This window comes from Aplidium turbinatum, chromosome 14, assembly GCF_918807975.1.
Source record: "Aplidium turbinatum chromosome 14, kaAplTurb1.1, whole genome shotgun sequence".
In the NCBI taxonomy this organism is placed as follows: domain Eukaryota; kingdom Metazoa; phylum Chordata; class Ascidiacea; order Aplousobranchia; family Polyclinidae; genus Aplidium; species Aplidium turbinatum.
Window position 1 is genome coordinate 9,063,780 of NC_137485.1, and position 14,909 is coordinate 9,078,688.

General features: G+C 35.7%; 3 protein-coding genes across 5 annotated transcripts in view; 1 reads left to right on the top strand and 2 right to left on the bottom strand.

Annotated features, from left to right (window-relative positions):
• Nucleotides 1–339: 339 nt before the first annotated feature.
• On the bottom strand, nucleotides 340–654 carry LOC145782876 (multiple coagulation factor deficiency protein 2 homolog). The gene has a single exon (XM_082594640.1). The coding sequence runs from the start codon at nucleotides 652–654 to the stop codon at nucleotides 340–342; it is 315 nt and encodes a 104-aa protein (XP_082450766.1).
• A 3,374-nt stretch (nucleotides 655–4,028) lies between these two features.
• LOC145783668 (uncharacterized) lies at nucleotides 4,029–7,647 on the bottom strand. 3 transcript variants are annotated; one of them, XR_014290933.1, is made up of 7 exons: nucleotides 7,579–7,647; nucleotides 6,819–6,881; nucleotides 6,299–6,406; nucleotides 5,561–5,641; nucleotides 4,498–4,629; nucleotides 4,332–4,415; nucleotides 4,029–4,170 (listed from the first exon to the last, which is right to left on the bottom strand). XR_014290933.1 is itself a non-coding variant. In XM_082595555.1 (6 exons), the coding sequence occupies exons 1-6, from the start codon at nucleotides 7,599–7,601 to the stop codon at nucleotides 4,816–4,818; spliced, it is 441 nt and encodes a 146-aa protein (XP_082451681.1). In that variant the 5' UTR covers nucleotides 7,602–7,647; the 3' UTR covers nucleotides 4,736–4,815. The 3 variants fall into 3 exon arrangements, 2 of the variants coding, with proteins under 2 accessions (XP_082451681.1, XP_082451682.1); XM_082595555.1 differs by lacking the exons at nucleotides 4,029–4,170; nucleotides 4,332–4,415; nucleotides 4,498–4,629 and adding exons at nucleotides 4,736–4,886; nucleotides 6,015–6,109; XM_082595556.1 differs by lacking the exons at nucleotides 4,029–4,170; nucleotides 4,332–4,415; nucleotides 4,498–4,629 and adding an exon at nucleotides 4,820–4,886.
• Nucleotides 7,648–14,497: 6,850 nt separating this feature from the next.
• Nucleotides 14,498–14,909, top strand: part of LOC145782758 (leucine-rich repeat-containing protein 9-like) — a 28,499-nt gene continuing 28,087 nt past the window's right edge. Inside the window, exon 1 of the mRNA XM_082594516.1 lies at nucleotides 14,498–14,738. Within this exon, the coding sequence (XP_082450642.1) occupies nucleotides 14,679–14,738 (60 nt within the window). The 5' untranslated portion in view covers nucleotides 14,498–14,678. The remainder of the gene's footprint in view (nucleotides 14,739–14,909) is intronic.

Here is a 14,909-nt window from a genome sequence, read left to right on the forward strand (position 1 = left end):
GAAGGCACAGGAAACTACTAGGCCTATGAGGGAGTCCCGGCCCCCTCTGGCCACAAACCTTCTAGTTACGCCAGGATTTCTCAAATTTTTGTATTGTGCGACCCCACCATAGAAAAAAAATTAATGCGACCCCTTGCTGGGAAGTTTCCAATATAAACTACCCACTGTAGGCCCATTTCTCATTTGTTTGAAAACCCTAAAATTACGATTTGCCATCAGGTCTGAGCTACGCCACTGAAGATTATATTTGTAGATGGCGTGAAGACATGAAATGGCAAACTTCTTTAGAAGCCTACTGTAGGCTATACGGTACCGTAGGCTACTTGCAAAGGTTCACTTTCAAGGTTGTATATATTCTTGGAAATTAATCTTTCCATCATTGTCTTTGTCTTTTTGCTCCATAAGGTCATCCACAGTTGCTTCAAGCTCCTTGTTTCCATATTGATGTCGTTTATGTTCAGGTCTCCAAGACTGCCGTGCAAACTGATGATGCAAAATTAATTCGGTTAGTTCATTTCTATCCAAAGATTTATCTCCGCTGGTATCGTGTTGACTAAAGAAGTGAAATTGCAACTCTTTTTCGTTCATATCTTTTAGAGAACTTTCGGTTACTTCTTTCAGTCCCTCTTTGAGGTGCTCTTTGTCGTGTCGCATCGCGACGGTAAGGTCTCCAGCACATAATTTGGATGAATCGAAGAGTTGAATTAGGCCTATTGCTAATGCAATTATAAACGCACAAACCATATTTGTACACAAATAATCCCCCTGCTATATGGTTTTATAACTTTTATTGTAGTCTTTGAATATACAGTAGTAGGCTAATAGCTGTAAAAATATGTTTTAAATTTTAATATTAGTGTCACCGTAAATATAATTCAATAACTTGCCTACAATAAGCAAGGTAGGCTAATTTAAATTTGCAGTCCTACAGTCATTAAAAATAATAGAAATTTGGAAGGTAATTCAGGTGACTGGAAGAAAATGGCTAATTTCCAAACGATAATGGAGACAAAGAGCATGCCAGATGAGTTATAAGAAATAGCACTTTGATTTAAATTTTCAAAATGCAAACAGACAAGAGTGTGGTCACCTTACATGGTACCATGTCATCTATGATGGTACCAAGCTTGCTTCAAATGCGTTGAAGCTGTGAGACAGCACATCAAACAAATCACGCAATGCAGTAACTTATTTCAATTTCAAAGCACTTGGCCTTTCGTGAAAATTTGACAGAAAACTGTATAAGGATAGGCTACATAAACTGTGGTTTGGCTTGATCTAAAAGGAAATAAAATTACAACGGTACAGTAGGCTACCTAAAGCAATGAAAAGAAAACTAACAACTAGCTATTTAGCTGGTTTCTAATGGTTTAGGATAGGCGATAGGCTACAGCAAGTTCCAAGTCCATGAGCTAGTAGCCTGCAGCACCTATAGCCTAGGCCAGGGTTACTCAAGTAATTTTAACAAAGGTCCAGTTAGACAAGTTGAATATTTTTAGCGGTCCGTGAATAAGTTATTTCACACGCAACCACGAAAGTTAAACTATCTGGGAGTGACTATTGGGGAGTCTGGGAGTCGAAGCCCCCAAGCAACTAGGATAATCAAAGTAAAAATTGCTTCCTCCCTGTAGAAATCTGTTTAAAAAAGCCCTGAAACGTGGCAATGAGGTTATTCTTCCAAAAGTTCAAGGTCCACCATCAACACGTAGAAGGTCCGGATTCGGACCGCGGTCCGCCAGTTGAGTAGCCCTGGCCTAGGTACTAGCTGTCTGACTGCTTCTCGGGGCGTAGGCCTATGGCTACACTTGAAAGTTTGAACAATGAGCAAATAATTTCATGTCAAATGTAGCCTCACAAAAACAACGTAGTCTACTCGTAATCGTAGTCCAACAGTTTTTAACACTTCATAACGCGTCTCCATTGCTTGAAAACGACGAAACGTCTAATCGTCTTGTTTTTTTTGTTCAATTGCCTGAGGCAAAAGAGTTTACATCATCGGCAATCATGCGTTGATATGTTGAAGACAAGTAGGCTAACATGCAGTTGCTACAATAAACTATGTACAGTTGTACACTTTGCGGTGGTCGGAATCCGAAGCAGAACCAGCAAGTAGCTTTAAAGGGGGAGTGCGATTTCAACAAAAAACAATGTGTAGGTCTACATTTATCCGACCTTGCAAATATACCTTAAATAAAGTTAGTCCACTTGTCTGGGTTTTTACTACAATAGGCTACACAACAATATCAAAAACAGACACAACAATAGGCTACAACAGGGTTGAGCATTATAACAATATTATAGGCTATTATAAAACTGCATCACAAAGTGGAAGGACATCCGTCATCCATCGTACAAATATAGCGAAGTTCAGGAAACGGAAAGGAATGAATCAATTGCTACAGGTTGATATCAGAAGAGAAAAAGAGACTTGTTCAGAAAAAGTGCCATCAGCAGGCGATATCAAAAGCGAGTTGCAGTAGTGGTAGTGTATTGTGTATAGATGAGCCGGTATTGTTATGCGCTCGCGAACATTTTTTCTACATTGTCCCTTTAGATAGCTCAACCCCTAAAGGTGAAGGTGATTTTGAAAGGTTCGACTTATCCGATTCCGAAGGATGCATTCCGACTCTATCCACCCTCTTAGATCCCTTCTTAGCCCCTTATCCAATAAGTTAGTTGATGTGGAGGAAAGTGATTAAGAAGTTGATTCAATTCCTCTTTAAGAAGAAAAAACATCTAGCCCCTTTCAAACTGCTGATCAATGGGATCCCTAGGAGATGTGAGTATCGGGGATGTGACGCCCAATGCCTTTGCGAGATTTTTGACTTGTTTGAGGAGGTTGAAACCACTTCAATACCCACCTGATTTATACCCACCTGATTTATACCCAGATGATTAGTGGTAATAAATTTTAGAGCGTTAATAAATTGTTCAAATAAAAATTATACCGTCGGTGTTGTGTTCTGCATTTATTTGGATGAAGAGATAGATTTCTCAATACATTGGATGGAATTCTTAAAGGATCAAAATAAGTCGCTTTGCGGTTTTCATCAGTGAAAATCCCTACCTAATGTGACCCAAATTGATCGGACAAGTCAAGATTGATAACGCATAAGCCAGGGTTTTTAAAGTCAACTTCAATCAATTGATCCCTCGCGAAAACTCCTTTAAATACTGTCCTTGCATATGGATTGGTCTGTAAAACCCTTGCCAGTTGTTCAGTATCCATGATTAATCTGTGATACTTATTCAAAAAACACAACCACATTTCTTTTTGTTAGGAAAAAGGGAAAACCTTTTCACAGTAAAAAAGGGTGAAATGATTTTTTTTATGCGTTGGTTTGGAAAACATGGAGAAACAAATCTCACCAATCTATGTGCCACAACCGTATGTGCGGGATTATGAACCAGTTTATGAGGCTGAACAAAGTTTAGCTATAAAGAAGCTGTTTCAAAACTTTAACGAGCTACAGGAAAACTTGTTGACATCGCCGGTACTGTCTGTGTGAAACACGAAATTGGATTCAACCCCCACTTACGACGAGCTTCATTATCTGTTCGTGTCGGAAGAAAAGCGTTTCATTCTGAACAACTTTGCAAAGTCGCGAAAAAAACTAATTGTAAAACAACCACTTTTTTGCTTTCCTCTCAAGAAATATCTACAAATTTTATACTGGAGCAAAGAAGAAAACTCAAATTATTGTGCTCATAGCCAGCGTGTGAAAGAGGAGCTCCTACCTCAACAAATTGATTTGAATTTTACCGGTGGGAAAGTCTCGCGCCAGCTGCCTAACTCTCTTATATTATCGATGGTAAAGTGAATGTGAAGGTTTATCATGAAGCGTGTCCCTTGCCAACTCCAGAAGATCGACACCAACTACAAGAAATTCTCAAATATTTGAAAGTGCTAAAGGATCAAACAGTAAGCACTTTTCGACCTCAAAAGCGCATTAAATTAGATTCTATTCTGTGATTGTTTTATTTGATTTGTCAATAAAACATGCATCAGAAAACGACATTGTCTTTTTTTTGTTTATTTATATGATAAAAAACAATATAAAAAGGCGTTCTTCTTTTTCGTCTACCTTCCGGCTCTTCGTCGCAAGACATTTGAGAATACTTTTATCAAAAACTTGTGGGTATAGATGATAGAACACTTTTACCCCTCTCCTGAAAAAGACAAAATAGGCTACATAAATAAATTGATTTCAAGAAGTAGGAATTCTCCACCACCACCACCACCCTCTCCATCAAACCAAACTTATTAAATAAAAAATAATAAAATAATAATAATTTAATTAATTATAATAAAATAATAATAATAAATTTACTTTTTATAAACTTTCAGTTCCTAATAGTGTGAGCAGCACCCGACGCCTTTCGTTTATATCCTTGATGAGATCCTCTAATCCTTTCTGCAAAAGCAAAAAAAAATTTACATCAGAAAAAGAAAGAGTGAGACATTATGATTTTATTTTTTATTTTAAAAGAACTCACGGCCTCATGCTCCCACTCGATTTCTCTGAACATTTTCTCCAGACGCTACACAATCCAGTCAATTTCAACAACAACTATCTCCATTTTATTAGCTAGTTAACTTATTAAAAAACTTTTTCTTCTATAAAATTTCTGAAAAAAAAAAAACAGAAAGCTGTAGATTAAATAATAAAATAAAAATACATATGAACCTGATCCCCACAAAAGAAAATAATAATAACAAAAAAATAAACAACGTGGAGTGTTAGTAAATTATTTCCCATTACAACCCTTGAGTTAAGAAAAAGCATAATACATACACAAAGTAACGCAAATATATCATGGAAACAAAACGAAACAAACAATACATTGAATCATATACGCAGAGGCTTTGTGGAGATTCCATCCTCCTGCACAACACGTTTGATGTAAAAATAATTTAAACCAATTCGTTCCTGGAGGTATGTATACATCCTATGGTTGTGAACTCTAAACCCGGTGTTTTTTTTTTCGATTATCGAGAGTTTAATTTTTAAAACACTAAGGTAACCATCTTTTGAGAGTGGGTATTGACGGATGGTGATGTCTTTGCTCGTCTGCTTATTTTTCTCCCTCAAAACAATAATAACATTTGAAACCTAATGCTACTGCGCCGTCTCCTTCATATTCGCTTTTAAAAAGTCCAGGTGTGCAAAGTTGGAACTTGCTTTCATTTTTACAACAGTGGTGTTGCACCCAAGCACTACCACACAATTTATGTTTTTTGAAGTCGCTTTTATGTTGAGAGCAAGCTTGCTCTGGTAGCCATTTTCCCCATTCCTCAAAAAACTCATTTTATAAATCGGGTTTAACGACATCTTCTAAAGATGATGCGCACTGATAGCAAAACATAATGGGGTTGGACAAGGGACATCACACGTGTTAAATCGGGTTTCACAATCATAAACACAGCGAAAGATAAAATATCTTTCATTTTGAGAAACACAGATCCCTTCGTTTTCAAGTGTTTGAAATCGATTTTGATAAAGTGTAGGCTACACACCTCCAGAGTGGATTTGCTTCAAATCATTATGATATAACTTACTATGATGCCGTAGAAAAGAATGAATTTTCCACAATTTGCGATTCTTCAAACACTTCAAAGAACGAGAAAAGCGGTTGACATCTGAAATGTAACAAAAATGATTTTAAAACTTATTGAGGTGAACAGTGGAAGAAAATGTTGCAGCTCTCCTTCGAATATGCATAGCGAATCCATTACTATCAAGCTCGTTACAATCTTTGAAGTAAACTCTTCAATATGTCTGTTGGATATCTCATCAAGAAAGCGAGTGAAATAAGGAGTATTCGATATTAAGAATGGCTGGTCAAAAATATAAAATTATTAGATGATGGGTGAAAATAACAAAGTTCATTACTAGTTTTTTGTTTCAAGAAATATCCGAAACTAAGATTCACATTAAATTTGTTTTTTTGTCTCAAAAAAATACTTTGGATAAAATTCTGGCGAAGTTGATTGGTTCTTCTTTGCGCATTACCAAGCCGTAGTAGGAAGTTTAACCGATCTTGGATGGGGTTGTTCAGGACTTGGTGTGTATGAACACTCCTCCAATGTCGACTGTACATCCGCCAACTACAGCCAAGAAAAATCAAACTCTTCAGGAACCGTGCTTAAGATAAAAACAAAAAGGGAATACCCACCAAATGTTTCTCATTATAGGAACCATAAACTAGTAAAATAAAATTAATTAATTTTTTTTTCTTCTAGAAGGTGAATTAGACACGGGATAAAAATAGTGTGTCAAAAATAATGCAAGCTTACCTCCAGTCTGCTTCGAGTCCTTCAATCTGAGAGTCGGAATGCATGAAGTTCGCCAACCAACTTTCTTCTAAAACTTGGAGCTTGGAGAGAGCGTCCTTATTCTGTTTACTGTTCAATAAATAGTTCATATAAAATTTTACAGGTATTATGGTTGGAACCAATCTAAACTCATTTTTCACGAATCTTTTCCCGATTAAAAATTCTAATTTAAAGTTTTAGATGTATTTTCTCCTATTTTTCAAAATAAAATAAAAGCCTTTTAATACACAAGCTCACTAAAGTTAAAACTAACCCACCCATGTCTGTTCTGAGAGAATTCCTTCGCAGCTTTATATAATTCCCCATCAGAAACACTACCCCTACAAATCATTTTCATAACACTCCAGAAGAGTTTGAGCGTGGTCTCAAAAAAAAGCACTGACGCAAGCTTTATCATAACATGAGACATTATCTTAACATTTATTTCAACTTTAATTTTTTAGTTTAAATATCCTGCATTCATAATAACCCATAAGCTTACCATTCATGAGGGGAGGTTCTATCCTCTTCCACATGCAAAAGTGCCTCATCAGGTAGACTACCCCTAAAATAATAAAAACAAAGAACTTGCGTAACTTAAAAAAAAACACTAAAGCAAACTTTATCACATGAGATATCCTCTGCTTTTTGTGTTTCTTGAGAGTAATTTTTGCCAAAATCCTCATAGAAGCATTATAAATCAGGAATTGCGACAAAATTAAACCATAGTAACCCATAAAAGCAGGAAATATGTCACAATGCCCACTTGGATCAGAAGTAACATTTATAGCAAATTGTCCATTGTTACCTATTTAAATAATTCTTATAAAACACTTCCTCTTCACAAACATACGGTAGTCTTTTCAAAAATCAACAGTTTGGATTTTAGGAATAGCTTACTGACATTCTGACTCTGTAATACAACAATGCCTAAGCAAGCTAAACCGTCTTCAGCAAAAGTTAGACAGATTTGTCGAGATTTTCCTGATGAATTTAATGCAACTCCCGGGGTGAATTAAATTAAGGTGCAATTTTTGCGAGTTTATAGTGAAGTCAAGTGCGATAAAAAGTATTTTGTTGAACACCACAGGAAAAGTAAACGCCATCAAGCTGGATTGGACCGACAACAAGCATCGCAATTAAGGCAAACTTTTATTGAACAAGCCCGTTTTATTGAACACGTTTGGATCTAAAAATCTAACGAAATGAATTTTTAAAAACATACTGAATTTAAATACAGAACAAAAAATAATGCGACTCACCTGTTAAACGAGTTAGATTCCATAATTCCACACCAACTATGCTTCTTTCAAGGCTACATACATCCAGTATGAAATCTGCCAACTCTTTGTCGCTTCCTTTCAATATATGATTTGAAATTTCCTGATTCAAATGAAACGTAAAAGCAACATCAAATCAACACTACTTTTAGTTTTCAAAACAACATAAAATTTCCCGCTCAAATATACAGACGTGGTCCCAGCAGGCTATACAGTATACAGGAAGCTCAAATGTAGCCTACCATGTGCTCACAATATGCGAGGGATCAAACGCACAACTTCAAATGAAACGAAAAACCAACATCAAATCTACTCTACTTTTTAGTTCTGAAAACAACATAAAATCTCCCGCTCAAATATACAGACAAGTATGATAAAGCTTTGGTAGAGAGTTTGCTTTGTTGAACCACAGAGAAATAAAACAAAGTAACTTCAGCGGGTTTAACATGATGTATTACATACACAAATATAACATAATTAAAAATAAACTCTAACGTTTTCGACACGTACGTGTGTCCTCATCAGGAATTACATATCTGCAATATAAAATGAAAATTGTAAGGTAAATTTGACTTTGCACTGTAACTGTATACTAACGACACTCCAGACTGAAAAGCACAAACTGAACGAGTGACACAGGAATGATTACAAGTAAATTATACAGTGAAAAACAAATCACATGACGTGTAAACTACATCATGTTAAACTCGCTGAAGTTACTTTGTTTTATTTCTCTACAGACAAATTTGCTCATAATATGCGAGGGGTCAAATGTGCAATGTGCATGTGCTCACAATAGGCTATTCTAAAATATGTGCAGCAACATTCGAAAACGAATTTGCTAATTTGAATTTGCAGTTAGGCTACATTACAGTCAAACTTAGCCTACACTTTTACTGATATGCCAACCGAAATATAAGCACAGAAAAATGGTCTCAAGCTGCCACTGCTGTCGACTCAATCATTACAGCTTCTCCTTTGTCGTGTCGTGTGAGACTCTGAGACCGAGGGTCTATCCTTGCACCACCCTAAATTCATTGTTACGTTCACTGTTCGCACCCTTATTACATCATTGTTTTTTAGTTTCAAAATCGGAAGTCGATGTCTAAGTCACTTCGGGTCATAACAAGAAAAAACAAATTATTTCCTTTGTTTCGAGCATTTAAAGAGAATATCCCCACTGATTGATATAACCCCTGTTGATAATTTGTGCCATAAGCAGCGTTTTTTAGGCAACTGACTGGTTTGTTTTGATGCTAAACCCGCTACGTAATGCCCAATGTGTTGTTATTGTGAATGCTGCTTCGTTTAGCGGTTTATCTGAGCGTCAGCAAAATCTTACATTTTGTCTACTCTGTGTATCTTGACGTTGAACCAACGTAGTTAGAAGTTCGCGCCGGCAAAGGCAGCTTGTATCTTTTTGAGTATGACGCTATTATTCGAATCATTTCTCTTCTCTTTTCGTACTATATATGAAGTCTGTTCTTAGCGAAATTCATGATTTTAATGTTACATTAGTTAACTACAGTACATGAGCGTACCAGTTCTGTTGAGAATTGATTTAAGTTAGTAGTTATAAGGATCGCCCGACAAAATTTCGGTGAGTGTATTTTGCTATTTCATTATTGTTTTTTAGTTATTGATCAACAGAGCACATTTCGACAAAATGTTTAATAATTCGGTTCTTCCGACGTAACATCGATTTGTAGATTTGTTTGCCGTTTTGTAGATTCCTTTGATTCTTATATATCGTAGATTGTTTTGATTTGAACGTGTTTATAACGTCATTTTAAGCGTAATTATTTTATGTTAGTAGCCAAGGTCTTTTCGTTTACAGAAAGACCGTGATCAACGATAGAAGATAACGACACGAGGGTCGGACTGTCTTGCTATTTTCACGCGTCCACGATATACTGGGTGGTATCGTTTGTACATTAAAGTTATCATTTGTTTTATACTTCTCATCTATGGGTGTGAGTTCACGGGCGGAACTAAGAATTCATTTTCAACACAACATTCATGGTTCCGGAATTACACTGGAAGGCTACTAGAGAGCAGCCAGGCTTTTGTTTTATCATCCATCTGATATTGTTTGATAAAGAAATTCACCAACGTGTCCAAAAACACTTTTAAAACTATGGTTTCGGGAGAGAGTTTGCTTTCTTGTAGCCTACCAAAGACTGGCTCAACAAATAGGCCTACAACAATTGGCTACACAACAATCAGTGCCGGATTAACCAAGTGCGGGGCCTGTAGCAGATTGATTTGATGTACAGATAATGACTGGGAAGTAATTTAATATTTTATAGACTTGATATTTTTTTGATTATAGTGTAGCCGCTTTTCCCTATCGTGTTTCGCAGATAGGCTAGTTTTTAATCAACTTCAATTTTGAAAATGATCTCTCTCCAGTACAATTAGTTACCATCATACATAGATAAATGCGTACGGGAACAAATTGTCAATGTTAGGAAACGTGGTGTCGATATTATTTTCTTTAATTGATGTGAAATATTTGAGTTCTGGAGAGGAGTAATCAATAGCAATGTGCTTTACGAATTGGTGTATGCCTTGTGACGTTGCTCCAACCAGATTGTATAGGCTGTCCAATACTGCAAGAAAAACTTCCACCGGGAATCTGTCTTTAGTTGATATCCATTGCATCTGAAACTGAACGGCCACTGCCTGCATTCTCATCGTGCATTCGATTTTGGACAATTCTTCTTGTGCTTGTTGGTCGGTAATACGGCACTTGAGTCAGCTTCTGCGCGTCTGACTCAAACTTAGCGAATTGTTCTCTGAAAGTCTGTAGGGATCCTGCCAAAGAGGCACACAGCGCTGAAGCAATGATGAGATTTTGCCGCTTTGTTTGAAGAGAGACTTGACTTGCCTGGAAGCGATCGGGTAAGCTATTTCAAAAAACCACTAAGATTCCAATTTCGAGCAACTCCATTTTCTCAAGGAGTCCATCTGTCTGCTGTCGACATTCTGCCTTTTGCACTTGGTCATTTGCAAGTTTCTCCAGTAGGCTACCTCTTTTTTGAAAAGAAAACGTTCTTTAACAAGGGGAGATGTTTCACCAACGGGACATTTTTCACATATTAGGCTAGTTATTTTTTATCCATACAAAGCTCATGCGTGCTTCTTTTTTGGCACAACAGTAGGTCACATACACTGGTATATTCAGCCAAAAAGTTTCTTAGTGTTCCAACAGCTAACTTCCGAAAAATAACTATTAAATTATAGTAACAAGTGCCCCGTTAGTCAAACCCCTATACGACCAACGGGCCACTGCTATTCGACCACCGGGTCATTTTTACATGGCAAAAAGTTGATGCACTGGAGCTTATTTTGGACTATTTAATACACGAACAACATACAAACAAACAACACAACAAGATAAGCAATACGCACTAGAACAATGCTTTTATTATGAAATTTTATTTCATATTCAATTCAATTTCATAATATGAGATTCAAGTGTTTTTGGTGTTTATTTTACTCCTTTTAAATCTCATATTTTTCCAAATTTGCAGAAAACTTTAAAATATCAGACAGGCGTTTTGTAGATGCCACGGGTGTTGGTGCAGTACGGTAGTTTTCTCACTATCTATTGATTCATTTTTTAACATAACAAGCCAACGTTGTTCGTAGTAGCCTACAGTAGGCTATATCATATTTTTTGCCGACTTTCGAACAGAAATATTTCGTTTCAAAACATCTTCCACAGCTTTGTTGAGATTTTCAGAACTAAACAATCCTGTTTTATTGCTAGTTGTTTTAATTTTTGACATCTTTAATCTGAATACATAAAGGAAGACATTGTTGAACAATTAGCTAGTGACCCAATGGTCAAACAAGTGGGTGGTCCGTTGGTGGATTTTATGGCCTAGTTTAATGATGGATAAAATTTAAACAGTTAACTCATTGCAATTTCATTAATCAATGAATAATTTTGCCCATCAAGCGCGAAGCCTTGTGAAGCGCGGGGCCCGTAGCAGCTGCTACATCTGCTAGTGCTACTATAGTTAATCCGGCGCTGACAACAATACCAAAAACAGACACAAACACAGCAATACAATAGGGTTGAGCCAGGGATATCTAAAGAAGGGGATACGAAGGCTTTTATTACGTGTGACAATAGAAGGGCTATTTTTCATCGCAAATAATCTCTGTTTATCGTAAAATGACAATTGGCACCGATAGTAGTTTAATAAATCTTGTTATGATAACCTTCATTGCGCTGTTAGCATCAGGTCTGGATACTCACTGCATGCTTATGGTTACTTGTTAATTCAACTACCCGTATACTTGCTTTACATTTAGCCTACCGCAAAGGCTTTGTTAAGAAAAACAGCTTTTTGGTAACTTTTCAACTGTCTTTCCAAACAAGTATTCTTTAAATATGTTCTATGTAACATTTAATAATTGTCTTTTGTAGCTGATTGTACCAGTTGCACTACAAAACTTTCTGCAATTTTGAAAAGAACCGCATGTTTCACGCGCTGCAAACTACCGCCCTGGTAGTGTCATCAGAATAAGGCAATCGCTGTGAGCCTTCATATCCCCTTCTCTAGATATCCCTGGGTTGAGCATTATAACAATGTATTATAAAACTGCATCACAAAGTGGAAGGACATCCATCGTACAAATATAGCGAAGTTCAGGAAACGGATAAGAATGAATCAATTGCTACCGGTTGATATTAGAAGAGAAAACAAGACTTGTTCAGAAAAAGTGCCATCAGCAGTCGATTTCAAAAACGAATTGCAACGCTCAGGAGATAAACTAAATTTAATAGGCCTATAATCAAATACATACGTAGGCTACCATTTATTTTTAGATAAGGTTTGATTAATCAAGTTCAGTTGAAAATTGTGGAGATTTCACACATAAAAATGAAACAAAAATTTGGCTATTTAAAAGCATTTATAGTTTCACTAAAAGGTAGGCTTGGTAAAAAAGGTTAAAACAGTTAATTAAAAGAAAATTAAAGAGAAAGATTCAATGATAAAATAGCTATAGCGCGAATTAAAGTTGCATTCTAATAATAATAAATTGTATCTCTGTCCAAAACGGTCTAGCCTACTGTTTTACTCAATTTAATTTCCGCTCGTGTAGGCTATTCCTGCTTCACGTTTTCACTTTCTTTTCTTGCCTTCACATTTTTCCAAGGTTTCTTTGAGTTATCTTTTCTCTGCGAGTTCAAAGTTTCCAATAACAATCACCACCTGCATTGCAAGGTCGTTTTATAAAACTACACAATATTTACTCGCAAAACACTCGACAACTAAATAAAATGAAGTATTTTCTTCCACAAATAAACAAATCCGTGGCACACAAAGATTCGTTTCGAAGCTTCTGTTCAATCGGTTCAATCATGCAGTTTATTGATTTAGCTAATGTAAAATTTGAAATTTCTGACGCTGCAATGTATGAAGCCTGATGTCAGGCAGTACCTTGACTAGTTAACCTCAAGGTTGTTTGGTTCTGCCAGACATTTCTATTGCTATATTTCAATTTTTATGTAATTGTGATTCTTTTTCTCGACTCGAATTAGGAAGGCAAATAAAACAAACATCTCTATCTTTCTCTCTCAAGAGCACACCTCGAGAGTCGATTAATAGTATTGCTTATTCAAAAAGTCATTCAAAGGATTCGTCCGCTTTTTTTCAGTTCTACCTTTTCTAGACCTCTGCTATGAATATGATTGACAAATAGGCTACAGTATTGCTTTTTTTTGTGATGGTCAGAAATAAAAACAAACTGAACTGACGTGTAGCTTATGTAATGTTCTCCCAACCTTAGCAATCAGAAGACTTTCATTGCGACATGATTAAAATGGCTAATGAAAACCGGTTTAATTTTTCAACAAAAACATATATGTCCATTTTATAAATAGCACAAAAAATCTGTAACATCTGCAATACAAAATTATATCCCAAAGTTAACCGAATATTTTGATATGTCCTTTACTCGTATTGTCTTACTGCGGTAGTTATTTCTCTTAAATTTGTAACTAGGTAAAGTGCGTGGGGTTCATAGCGATCGACTTCCCATTCATTGATCTAGTGGTGTGTGTTCCCACCGTTACTTCTGGCAGTTATGGTTTGATTGCAGACAAAATTATAACTACGACTTAGAACAGGAAGAAAAATGAAGCTCTTTTTGTACAGCTGGTAAGAAATACCTCAATAGATTGAGGACAATTCTCTAGCCTAAATTTCGTTTTGTACTGTATGTTTTTTTACTGCTTATCATACATTTAAAGTTATTAAATGCTAACACAAACTTTTTGTCTGATAATGACATAATTGAAAAAATGTGTATATATACAAAAATGAAAAATATACACAAAGAATAATTGCATGAGGGATCTTCATCCTCGAACTGAAAAGGTTTTTTTAAATAAAAAAGAATAAAAGTAACCTAGCATTTGCCATATCTTAAACTTTCTGACTATTTAGCTTTAAGAGAGTTGCTGTTATCACTATGAAATTTAGACTTAGTGATTTAAGCACGTACCATACAGTTTAGAAGCTCACATTTAATGAGGCTGTAAGTAGTTGAATAGAATTAGACTTTTGTGCATGTGCCTGTTTGTGCTGTGTCTTTATACAGTATGCCATTCAGAGCAATTCAACATAAATTGTAGAACTGACTTTAAGTCACATCCTTTTGAGTTGGGATAATAAGCATGTTGTTCTGTTCACTATAGTTTGTATAACTTTATTAAAAACTTGAATAAACTAAGTGTTATGTGTACAATTTACAGTACATCAGAAAGATTGTCAAGGTTATATTGCTCTTTAATAGCAATATTCTAACACATATCATTATCCAAAATAAACGCTTATTTAAGTTGTTAATTTTTTGTGTGTTCTCCTAGTAAGAACTAACGCTATGAGTTTCTGCTAGTTTTATCAAATTCAGAAAAGCACTGATCTGTATGAGACTGGTATGGCATATTGAGTGTTACAATGTGTAGTTGTTATAATAAATCTGCACAAGTTTGCGGCATGTAAGCTTTGATGCCAAATTGTAAAACCTTGTAAAAGAAATTGCATTTGAAATTTCGACAAATGGCTATGCAAAATCAAGAACTATCACAAGAAAAACAAGAATCTATTATCAAGGAACTTGTAAGTCAAATTTTGCTTTTTAACACTATGTTTTTACATGCTTACATTTTGTTTTGACTATATCTTGAAAATGTTAGTACTTGATTAAATTAAGCTAGCCTAGCAATGTCATTTAAAAATATAAAAATCACTTTTTTTACCTTCAATGTTTTGCTTAAAGTATATTTATAC

Bases quoted from the DNA above. Each gene is read 5' to 3' on its own strand.
- LOC145782876 (XM_082594640.1), bottom strand. From the start codon at position 654: ATGCGACACGACAAAGAGCACCTCAAAGAGGGACTGAAAGAAGTAACC.
- LOC145783668 (XM_082595555.1), bottom strand. From the start codon at position 7,601: ATGGAATCTAACTCGTTTAACAG. The intron at 6,407-6,818 runs GTAAGCTTATGG...TTTATTGAACAG, and splicing joins AGAACCTCCCCTCATGAATG to TAAACAGAATAAGGACGCTC. The intron at 5,642-6,014 runs GTAATGCGCAAA...GTTACATTTCAG, and splicing joins AAACTTCCTACTACGGCTTG to ATGTCAACCGCTTTTCTCGT.